This window comes from Oratosquilla oratoria, chromosome 11 (genome assembly GCF_046742065.1).
Source record: "Oratosquilla oratoria isolate Oo_2021 chromosome 11, ASM4674206v1, whole genome shotgun sequence".
Taxonomy (NCBI): domain Eukaryota; kingdom Metazoa; phylum Arthropoda; class Malacostraca; order Stomatopoda; family Squillidae; genus Oratosquilla; species Oratosquilla oratoria.
In genome coordinates, this window is record NC_134787.1 from 22089744 (window position 1) to 22101571 (window position 11828).

The following is an 11828-nucleotide window of genomic DNA, read 5'->3' on the forward strand; positions in this document are numbered from 1 at the left end:
AATGAAAATATACGAAAAGTAATGAAAAAAGAGGAGAAAGAAGAGAAAAAAGGAAAAGAGAGAGAGAGAGAGAGAGAGAGAGAGAGAGAGAGAGAGAGAGAGAGAGAGAGAGAGAGAGAGAGAGAGAGAGAAGGGCAATGGAAAAACAATGAGACGGAGAAGGAAACTTAGAAAGATGGATGAGGGAAAAAAGTTGAGGAGAAGGAGAAGAAGAAGAAAAAGAAGAAGAAGAAGAAGAAGAAGAAGAAGAAGAAGAAAAGAAAAGGAGTTGAGATAGAGGCGAAGTGGTGAAGGAAGAAGAAAGAAAAGAAAAGAGACTCACAAGACGCGGAGATCTGAAGAAAGATGATGCCTCTGGAAAAAAAAAGACTCGTTTTGACGCAAGTTCGGGGTTCTGCCCCCCTCCTCCTCCTCCTCCTCCCTCCAGCACTTCCTCCTCCTCCTCCTCCTCCCTCCAGCCCTTCCTCCTCTTCCCCCTCCTTCCCTCCCACCTCAACTTCTTTCTCCCCCTTCCTCCTCCTTCTCCTCCACCTCTTTCGTGTCTCCTGCTTCCAGCTTTTCCTCCTCTTGCTTTTCCTCCTCCTTTCCTCCTCCCTCCAGCCCTTCCTCCTTTCCTCCTCCCTCTAGACCTTCCTCCTCCTTCCCTCCCACCTCAATTTCTTTTCCCCCCTTCCTCCTCCTCCTCCTCTTTTTTCGTGTCTCCTGCTTCCAGTTCTTCCTCCTACTTTCCCTCCTCCTCTTCCTCCTTCTTCTCCTCCTCCTCCTTCTGCTCCTCCTCCTCCTTCTCCTCCTCATCTTCCTCTTTCTAATTGGTGCCTTCTTCCTTCTCTTCATCGTCCTTCTTTTCCCCTTCCTCCTCTCATTCCTCTCCCTCTCCTTTTCTAGCTTTTCCTCTACCACTATTCCTCCTCTCTCTCCTTTATATTTCTTCTTTTCCTCTTCCTCTTGCCCGGCTTGCCCTCTCCTCCGCACTCCACCCCCACCCCCTCCCCCCACCTCCACCCAACACACGTACACACACAAGTGGAGGAAGACTAAAAGGTGCCAGGAGGGCGTGAGAGATGCGAGAGATCTACATAGTAGAAAGCGGTTTCGCCTGGGTCAATCGGGGTGGGCCATGGACGGGTGGTAGATGATGGGTGGATTGGGGGAATGAGTGGAGGTGCAAGGCTGGGAGGTGGAGGTGCGGAGGAATGAAGGTGGAGGTATTGGTGGAGGTGGAGGTATTGGTGGAGGTGGAGGTATTGGTGGAGGTGGAGGTATTGGTGGAGGTGGAGACAGTGGAGGTGGAGGTGGAGGTATTGGTGGAGGTGGATCTATTGGTGGAGGTATTGGTGGAGGTGGAGACAGTGGAGGTGGAGGTGGAGGTATTGGTGGAGGTGGATCTATTGGTGGAGGTGGAGACAGTGGAGGTGGAGGCACTGGTGGAGGTGTAGGTATTGGTGGAGGTGGATGTATTGGTGGAGGTATTGGCGGAGGTGGAGGTATTGGTGGAGGTGGAGGTATTGGTGGAGGTATTGGTGGAGGTGGAGGTATTGGTGGAGGTGGAGGTATTGGTGGAGGTGGAGGTATTGGTGGAGGTGGAGGTATTGGTGGAGGTGGAGGTATTGGTGGAGGTATTGGTGGAGGTGGAGGTATTGGTGGAGGTGGAGGTATTGGTGGAGGTGGAGGTATTGGTGGAGGTGGAGGTATTGGTGGAGGTGGAGGTATTGGTGGAGGTGGAGGTATTGGTGGAGGTGGAGGTATAGGTGGATGTGGAGGTATTGGTGGAGATGGAGGTATTGGTGGAGGTGGAGGTATTAGGGGAGGTGGAGGTATTGGTGGAGGTGGAGGTGTGGAGGAATGAAGGTGGAAGTGGAGGTATTGGTGGAGGTGGAGGTGCGGAGGAATGAAAGTGGAGGTGGAGGTATTGGTGGAGGTGGTGGTAAAGGTGGAGGTGGGGGCGGATGTGAGATTGAGATACAGAAGTTAACTCGTGGCTTCCAAAAATCCTCTGGACTTAACCAGAATAAAATCATCAAAAAAACTTCCTGACCGAAGCAGGCGAAGTCTTAAATGGGGGGGGGGGAGCAAGGGGGAGGGAAGCAAGGGGGAAGTGGAGGGGGAGGCTTAGATTTTCTATTTGCTGGGGGGGGGAGAAAAAAAAAGGGGAAAGGAAAAGATGACGAAGGACTTTTTATTGATCTATTGATATATTCATTTATATATTTATTTATCTATTCATATGTTTATCTATGTATTTATTCATCTTTCCACCTACTGATTTATCTGTTTTTCTGATTACTTATTTATCTGTGTGTTTATTTAGATAAGGGGAGAAGAAAGGATGGGACGGTGAGAGGTTAGTAGGTTGGGGTGAGACGGTATGCAAAGAAGGAGGTAACGAGAAAGAGGAAGAGGACAAAGAGGAAGAGGAGAAGAAGGATGAAGAGGAGAAAGAGGTAGAGGAGAAAGAGGAAGAGGACAAAGAGGAAGAGGAGAAAGAGGAAGAGGAGAAAGAGGAAGAGGACAAAGAGGAAGAGGAGAAGAAGGAGGAAGAGGAGAAAGAGGAAGAGGAGAAAGAGGAAGAGGACAAAGAGAAAGAGGAGAAAGAGGAAGAGGACAAAGAGGAAGAGGACAAAGAGGAAGAGTAGAAAGAGGAAGAGGAGGAAGAGGAAGAGGAGAAAGAGGACGAGAAAAAGGAAGAGCACGTGCAACAAGAAACGAAGAATAGAAGGAAGAGAAAAAGGAGAAATGGACAAGATAGAGGAAGCGAACGAGACAAGAAATCAGGCAAACGGTGTGAAAAGAAAAAAGAAGAGGAGAAGAAGAGAAGGAGGAAGAGGAGAAGAAGGAGGAAGAGGAGAAGAAGGAGGAAGAGGAGAAGAAGGAGGAAGAGGAGAAGAAGGAGGAAGAGGAGAAGAAGGAGGAAGAGGAGAAGGAGGAGGAAGAGGAGAAGGAGGAAGAGGAGAAGGAGGAAGAGGAGAAGAAGGAGGAAGAGGAGAAGAAGGAGGAAGAGGAGAAGAAGGAGGAAGAGGAGAAGAAGGAGGAAGAAGAGAAGAAGGAGGGAGAAGAGGCAGGCAGGAAAGGATGACAGCCCAAACGAGGAGGAAGAAGAGGAGGAGGGGTAAGAGGAGGAGGGGTGAGAGGAGGAGGAGGGGGAAGAGGAGAAGAAGGGGAAGAGGAGAAGAAGGAGGAAGAGGAGGCGGAGATGAGACTTTTGCTGAAAGGGAAAGGATGACAGCCCAAACGAGGAGGAAGAAGAGGAGGAGGAGGGGGAGGAGGAGGAAGAGGAGGAGGAGGAGGAGGAGGAGGAGGAGGAAGAGGAGGAGGAGGGGAAGCGACCTGTCAGTGATATGGCCAAATTAGAGGGAGGCGCCGCCCGATATTGCACTTGAAATGATGTACCGCCCCGGGCGCCCACCTCTCTCTCCCCCTCACATCTCCCTCCCCCCTTCTACCACTTCCCCCCCATCTCACTCCACCTCTTCCTTCCACTCTCTTTCTCTCTTCCCTCACCCCTTCCCCCATTCCTCTTCTTCCTCTCTCCTCCACTTCCTCCCTGACTCCTCTTCCCCTCCTCCCCTTTCCCATCTCCCTCACCTCCCCCTTCCCCTCTCCCTCTTTCGGTCCCGACCCCTCCCCTTCCCCATTTCCCCTCCCTGCGGTCTCACTCCTTCCTTCTCCCCTCATCTTCCTTCTCCCCATTTTCTCACCCCATTCACATACCCCTCCATTCCCCTTTCCCCCCCACTCCCTCCTATCCTTCGAATTTCCCTCCCTCTTGCCTCTCAGTCTCACCTCTTACCTCCTGTTCAAGTCCTTCGTAGCGTCTCCTCCTCCTCCTCCTTCGTTTCCTTCTCCTCCTCGAAGAGAGACTTCGTCTCTTGCTGTCGTAGAGGACACTCGTCCTCATCCTACTCCTCCAACATCTTCCCCTTCAACCTCCTCCTTCTCAACCTCCCCCACACCACACAACTCCTCCACGTACACCTCCTCCTCCTCCTCCCTCAACCTCTCCTTCATCCACAACCTCCCCTCACATCCACCTTCCCCTTCTCCTCCTTCACATCCACCTCCTCCTCCTCAACACTATCCCCCACATACACCTCTTCTACAATTTCCACCACATTCATATACTCTTTCTCCTCCTCCTCTTCCTAACTACGAGACTCCAGGCTTGATCCGCCAGGTGCTATCGGTGATAGCCACTTGCCCTGGCTCCACTGCACTCTTCCCCTTCACCCCCTTACTCCCTCTCTCCTACCCTCCTTTCTTACCTTCTTTCCTACCTTCCTCTCGTCCCATTTTCATCCTGTCTCCTTGCTCCTCTCCCTTACCTCTTCCTCCCTTTAACCTCTTACTCCCTCGTTCCTTACCTTCTTTTCTACCTTCCTCTCGTCCCATTTTCATCCACTTTCTGTCTCCCTTTTTCTCTCCCTTACCTCTTCCTCCTTTTACCCTCTTACTCCCTTTCTCCCACCCTCCTTCCTTACCTTCTTTCCTACCTTCCCTCTCATCCCATTTTCATCCACTTTCTGTCTTCCTTTTTCTCCCCCTTACCTCTTCCTCCTTTTTCCCTCTTACTCCCTCCTTCCTAAACCTTCTTTCCTATCTTCTTATCGTCCCATTTTCATCCACTTTCTGTCTTCCTTCTTCTCTCCCTCCCTGCATCTCTTCTGGAATGGCTGGGAACAACTGGGAAAGCAAAGTCCCACACACACACAGTTTGTCCCAACCAAACTCTTCCATTCCTTGTGAAAATCTTCCTTTTATTCTTTCTGTCGCCAGGGGATTTTATTCATATGTGTGTGTGATTCTCCATGGTCTTGGGTCACATGTTTGACTCGTGATCGACAGCTATTTCCCTCCCGGAAGAGAGCTCAGAGTTCATGTATATGACCGATCTATGGGTAATGCTGTGACCTTACACGCACACACATACACCCAGCTCCCCGCCCACGAGAGTTAGAGTAACAACTCGTAGCGCAGCGATACTGAAATTAGTTCAGCCCTGGGCGGGATTCAAACCCGGACCGCCGTAGTGGCGGCCGCGGACGCTACCACTGCGCCATGCGAGTGTGAGTGAGTGTGTGTGTGCGTGTGTGTGTGTGTGTGTGTGTGTGTGTGCCCCCCCCCACACACACACTAGTGACCTACTGATGCACCAACTCCTTCAACACAGTGACGAAAAATTATAAATTTGATTCAGACTGCCGTCAGGCGATTTTATTCAACCGGGGGGGGGAGTAAGTTAGGGACTCAAAGGGGTCTCGGTCGAAGCGTCTTCCTTCCCAGGGGTCCGCCATCCACCCCCGCCTCAGATGAATAAAATCGTCTGACGACAATAGTGTGTGAACTCTGTCACCGTATTGAAGGCGGCGTGTTTGGACGTCTTGGCGGAAGTGCGGCGCCGAAGAGCAGTTGATGCATGATGTCTGTCCAGAGTGTACCAAATGTCTTGCTACACTCTCTAAGAAACTGATAAAGAGTGACGGAAGAAACGCTCATACTTCCATTTCTATGTATGCAAAAAGTTATTACATAAGAACATAAGAATTTAGGAGGCTGCAAGAGACCATAAGGCCTACAGTAGGCAGTTCCACGTCCATGACCGCCTGTCATCCCCATCCATAAAGTTGTCTAACCGTTTCTTAAAACAACCGATAGTTTCAGCGCCCACTACATGGTTACTAAGTCTATTCCATTCGTTGACCACTCTATTTATAAACCAGTTCTTGCCTATTTCCTTCTTAAATCTAAATTCATGCATATGTTGATTACAGAAGAGATATATGAATTACTATGATATCACGATCATTCTTTAAGGATGAGCAAGACATCTGGAAGACGGGAGAGGACAGAAGATAGGGGTGAATGGAGGGGGGTTGTGTATAGATGATGCTGTGATGCATGAGGGGGAGTGGGTGGGGGATGGGGGGTGAGGAAGTATGTATGAGAAAAAATATGATGCAGCCCGAAGGGATTTCTCCCCGTGTTCTCCTTTTCTGCATGGGGGGACGGAGAGGGGGTCGTCGAATTTATGAAGCGGCCTTGCTGTGGATGTGCTGTGTCTTGCGACACTGCTTCTGAGCCAGGGCAGTGGACAGGATGCAGGGATGACCCGTCATCAGGAGGTGCCAAGATATGAGGGGGGAGGAGGGTGTAGGGGAGTAGAGTATATAGGAAATGGAATGGGTGGGAGTAGTTTCTATGCCTTTTTCTTTTTGGCTACCCCCCGTGTAGGGGGAAAACGCCTTTGGTATATGTATGTATTTACTTATTAATCTAGCAATATGTTTACGTATTCATCTATGTATTAATTTATCTGTTTATCTAATTGTTTATCTATTTATTAGTTTACCTATTCCTCTATGTACTTATCTATCTAATTATGTATGTACCTATTTACTTCATCAGACCTCGTTATGGACCAAAAGGTCTCCTGTCAACTTCATGCTTTGTCACTAACTCGGTTTAACTTACATAAAAATGGAGGAGACTGAAAGAGACCATAAAGCCTACACTAGCAGTTCCACGTCCTTTACCACCTCCCATCCCTATCCATAAGGTTATCTCTTAAAGCAACCAGTTGTTTCAGCACTCACTACGTGGTTACTAAGTCTAACCATTCTATTGGTTAACCAGTTATTGGCAATTTCCATTTTAAACCTAAATTTGTCCAATTTAAATCCATTACTACGAGTTTTACCCACTGTATTAATATGATGACCTTGCTTGCACAACGTTTGTTAAAGACTTTGACCCTTTAGAATACCTCTTTTAGATCACCAAGCACGCTTCATCTTCCCAGAAAGTATAAGTTAAGGTGCCTAAGCCTGCCTTTGCTTCGTGAATTCCTAATCACTTGTATCATCTGAGACCATTGTAATGTTATAGTCTCTACCGGATTTCTTAAATACATTTGTGTTTTCGTTCTTCCTTTTTTTTCATGTGTCCTTGTGTGCAGACTGATGATGCGTATAGTCCAAGGAAGAGGCTCGTCCACACTCTTTCGTGCATTCTTGGTATGTTTGGTAATTACGACAACTGTAATGGTATGATACCATTGTGTACATATTATAATTACATACAACATTGTACAAGTATTATGTATTGTCCTTGCATAGTGTTCAATTGTGGTTGTATTTTTCAATTGCATAATTGTCATAGATGTATTGTATATTGATTTTGTTATTGTATATGTCTGTGTGCCTTTTTGTAAGGAGAACCGAGGCGAATCGTGTATGTTTCCTGCTTTCTCTATCAATTTTGCTCTGTCTCTATTTTTCTTTTGCTTTCGCTCTCTTTCTATTTCTCTTTTTCTTCCTTTTACTCTATCTCTTTTGCTCTCTCTTTTTATCGCTTTCTCTTTCTCTTTTACTTTTGCTCTATCTCTATTTCTCTCTTGCTTTCGCTCTCTTTCTATTTCTCTTTTTCTTTCTTTTTCTCTCTCTCTATCTCTTTTGCTCTCTTTTTATCGCTTTCTCTTTCTTCCACTTTTGCTCTCTCTCTCTCTCTCTCTCACTATCTATATACATCGCTCTCTCGGTTTTGCTCTCTCTCCCGATCACTTTCTCTCTATATCTTCCTCTCCCCCTCCCCCCTTGTTTTCTCTCATTCTCCACCGTCTCATCTCGACCTGCTTCCTGTATAGTTAGAACCGATGAGACCTCGGGTTTTACTGATGCCGAGGACTTATTACTGTCCTCGTAAAAGGGCTCGCTGGCCCTCGCCGCACGCAAACAAACTCAGGAACTTCAACGCCCTCACTTGCAGATAGTAATCCAAACCTCTGGCGTTCAGGCGTGGGACCGGATACGCGAACATCTCCCGACCGTAAGTTTTGTTTAAAGTGATGGCGTGTCCCAGTCACAACTTCCCCCTTCAGCAAATTAGTACGTATATGCATATACCAAAATATATTTTTCTCCCCTTATAAAGAGGGGTGGTTAAGTACCTTAGAGCTGTAACTAGATTATATACATCTAATTTCACTGGAGAACTGCGAGGTTAAGGTAATCGGGAAAGAAAACGGAGGAAGGTTGTGAGGATCTGTGCCCTTGCTGGAGAAGGTTACTGAGGTAGAGAAGACCAATTTGAAAGAGGGGCGTCCACGATTTTAAGAACCTCTGCCTGGAGAGACTCCGGTCCCGCAGGGTTGCCGGGTCTTCCGCAACCGCATCTGCGGTAAAGACGGCCGCTCCGCAACCCGAGCTTCTCGTTATTCCTTAGCTGCAGACGGCGGCATGAAAAGAGGAGGACCTGGGAGGAGATGAACTATCAACGCATAACGACAACGGGCTAATGGCTTTCAGGATTTAAGATGATTTGAAAGCAAACACTTCTGTTGCCTCTTTGGCCCAACGCGATAATTATCTACATTAGTTTGTGATGGGCAGTGTGTAAAGGCGGAGGGGGGAGGGGGAGGGGGAGGGGGATGGAGAGGGGGGTGAAGCGCATCGACAGACACGCAAGCAAGCAGGCAGGCAGGCAATCAGCGCAAAAAAAAAAAAAAAAAAATGAACGCATTGGTAAAAAAGATTTTGCACGCGCGGACGCGCACACACATCCACGCAGGTACATGCACACATATACACGCACACACACACGCATATAAGCAAAATTATGCACGCATTAGCATGCACACACACATGCACACACGTGCGTACACGTAGAATTGATGTTTTATTTCTGTGTAATCTATATCATTATTTCGTGTGTGCATGTGTGTGTGTATTTGAGTGTGCGTGTATGTGTGTGTGTGTGTGTGTATGTGTGAGAGAGTGAACGAGCGAGTTCTAATTTTATACAGTCAAATATTAATTTGTGCCTTTGTTTTCTTTTTTATATTTGTGATAGACAAACCACTTATCTGTTAATTCATCAATTCATATATTCCCCTATTTCTTTATATTTTCTTTTATTTGTTAATATATTTACATAGTTTGGTATTGACGTTTTTTTTATTTTATTTACTTATTTAGTAATCTATTTGTGCATCTATTTATGTATCTATGTATACATTCATTAATCTATTTATTTATTCTTTTTCTCTTCATTTATTTATACATTTATCTATACAAGTGTTTATTTTGTCTTCCGATTAAAATCAGATGACAGACGAACCTTCGCTCCCTTCTCGGGAAGAAGCAACTTGCCGTGACTTCAGACCAACAATGACCAATCCCCCCAACTCCCCCTAAACCACCCTCCCCTCTCAAAGCCCCTCCCCTCCCCCACTCGTTAATTACGATCCTCCCAGAAATCGATTCCTTTGAGAACCACAATCCTCTATGAATATATTTCCTTTTCTTCTCCTTTTTTTTTTTTTTTTTTTTCTTTGGTAACCTTGACTGCTCTGAAGGCGCAGCAGCAGAGGAGCACAAGCCTAGACATCGACTTAATCGAATTCATAAAGGCAGCAGGAGAAAAAAAAAAGGACAAAGGGATGTTAACCGTTAATAACCAGAGTTCACCCTCAAGTGAATTAAACAATTTCACGTTAACCAGAATAAAATCTCTGAAGGTTAACCCAGGGACGTCCTGGTCGATCAAAATCACTTTAACCCAGCTACACCAGGATCTTATCTTGGGGTGAATGGGAGTGGAGTATGTGGGGACGGAATGGGTGGGAATGGTTTTTTCCCTTTGTTTTTTGGCTACCTCCCTTATAAGGGGGAAAAAAGCCTTTGGTATATGTATGTATGTACACCCGGATTTTTCTCCCAGGTGACTGTAATCGCCTGGCTTTAGCTAGAATTAAACCTATAAAGTGCAACATGGAGTTGGTGTCGCTCAGTAGGCTATTTCATTTCGTTGGTTGAGAGATCTATTAAATAAATATCCCCCAAAAGAATTCTTTCACAATACTGAAGCAAACTTCGAACTCCAAGCCATCTGCCCATGCCTCCTAAGCCACGATGCAAACAAATATCCCCAAAAAGCGCCCAGTGGCAATACACTCATTTTTTATACAACGATCTTTTAATTTCCCTACAGGCTCTTTCTCTCCCACAAACACCAATACCGCGAGCGCGGGTGGTCTTCTCTAAGTAGTCCATAGTCGGCTATCTTGAAACAACCGATTTTTTGATTTTAGCTCTTGAAGTAGTAGAGCCCCGAGGTATATTTGCATAGATTCGGACCTTGTACAAGTGTCTTGATCTTCCTTGTTTATCATAATTGCTCAGTCTGGCTCCTCTAAGTCTCAGACTCAGACTTCAGACCCACAATTTGCCCTTTTGTTTAGTTTCCCTAAACGAGTTATTGATGGCGTAATCAGAAAGGCGTTGGTCTCGCATTCGCTCGGTTGTGAGTTCGAGTCCTGCACTCCTCTCCGATTCCCAGCAGTGCTTGTGTGTTACCTGTCCCAGTAGTCCAAGCGCATAGGGCAAAGGTGACGGCTTCAACCGCAGCTATTCGGCGCCTCAGATCCTTCTACTTCGTGTCGTGTTTCGTTAAAGCTAGATGAAATGGTCTGGCGATATCTTGATCAACATCCTCCAAGTAAACACTCGAATTGGAAGCCTTGAGGAAGCCACAAGACATAAAATCATCCTTAACTCATTGATGGCAAGCCGTAAAAACAAGACAATTGGTGAGAACAGGGCTTAAGTGGCCGCCATAGAGTCATGTTGAAACGCCAAAAGCTTTTCATGCGAGACCCGAAAGGGGGCAATTTCTGTGGTTCACGGAATGAACTACAGCTCATAGATCGGATGTCATCAGTCTGCGGGTTGAAGAGATGGCCGAAAGTTTCCAAAATGTACTGATCCGATCCACGACCACATTCCACTTTAATCCACCTATCAGTGACCAGCGCTTCTATACTGAATCAAACTTGCCAACGGTAGCCAGAGATGACCCGCTACGGAAATTTTAGTTCTAAATATCTCGAAAGAGATATAGAGGCGGGGATTTCAGTTGCGAGTTCATGACCGAGGGACCGGGTTTTGATGACCGATCCATTCCGGACACCTGCGGTATCAGTGGAGCCGACTGTGCAGGAGACCTTATCATGTAAACAAGGCCGGACGGGACTTCGTGAGACGGAGGAATCACGCGTGTCCTCGTCGTCACCAAGAGGCGACGCCTCTCGCAGAGTCCTTCGGACCTCTTGATGTTTCCTCTTCAGTCTTCAACCATGAAGACTCACTGCAGAATCACCGGACTACCCAATGGCGGACGATGCAGCTTCTGTACTTCACAATGAGTTCTCCTAACTCCTTGACTGCATGCGTTCAGAATCTACTGCAGGACCGCCGTCTCGCCAGAGAAATAATGCACAAGGCGTGAAGTCAAGACATATTTACACAAAAGAAAATGAGAATTATAAAGTCGCAGAAAGGGAGACATATGAAAAGGGACGGAATAAAGGACCTGTGCGACCCCAGTAAAAAGGGGCCCTGACAAAAGTTTGGTGTAATAAGGGGGATCATGACGGTAAAAAAAGAAAGAAAGAAAAAACACACGGAGGAGCATACGCTAGAGGACGCGTACCGGAGACCAAAGTCATCATTTCTACGCTTAAGGGACTGTTGGAGCAGGTAACAGCCCCTATTGGGAATCGGACAGATGTGCGGGGCTCGGACCCGGGACTCGGAGGATGCGAGACCAGCACGCTCCTTATTACGCCACCAGTGTACATCAAAGGGAGGGGGCTAAGTAAGTTAATTTGTATAAGTAAGAAAGACAAAAAGAGTGGGGAAAAGGAAGAATAGAAGGAGCTATTGGGGTTGGAAAGGAATAGGAAAGGAGAAGAAGGGGGAGGGGAGAGGGACGAGGGGAAGAGAAGGCGTCAAAAAGATAGAGGAAGAGAAAGAAAAGGAGAGAAAAAGAGGAGGAAG

The 11828-nt window shown here is 46.9% G+C and overlaps 1 protein-coding gene across 1 annotated transcript; it reads right to left on the minus strand.

The window, feature by feature from the left end:
* Positions 1–318: 318 nt before the first annotated feature.
* LOC143029521 (uncharacterized) lies at positions 319–2975 on the minus strand (the record flags this gene model as incomplete). Its single annotated transcript, XM_076192176.1, has 3 exons — positions 319–354; positions 2363–2434; positions 2925–2975. Coding segments are annotated over 3 exons (159 nt in total), but the record flags the coding sequence as incomplete, so codon positions are not given.
* Positions 2976–11828: the final 8853 nt, after the last annotated feature.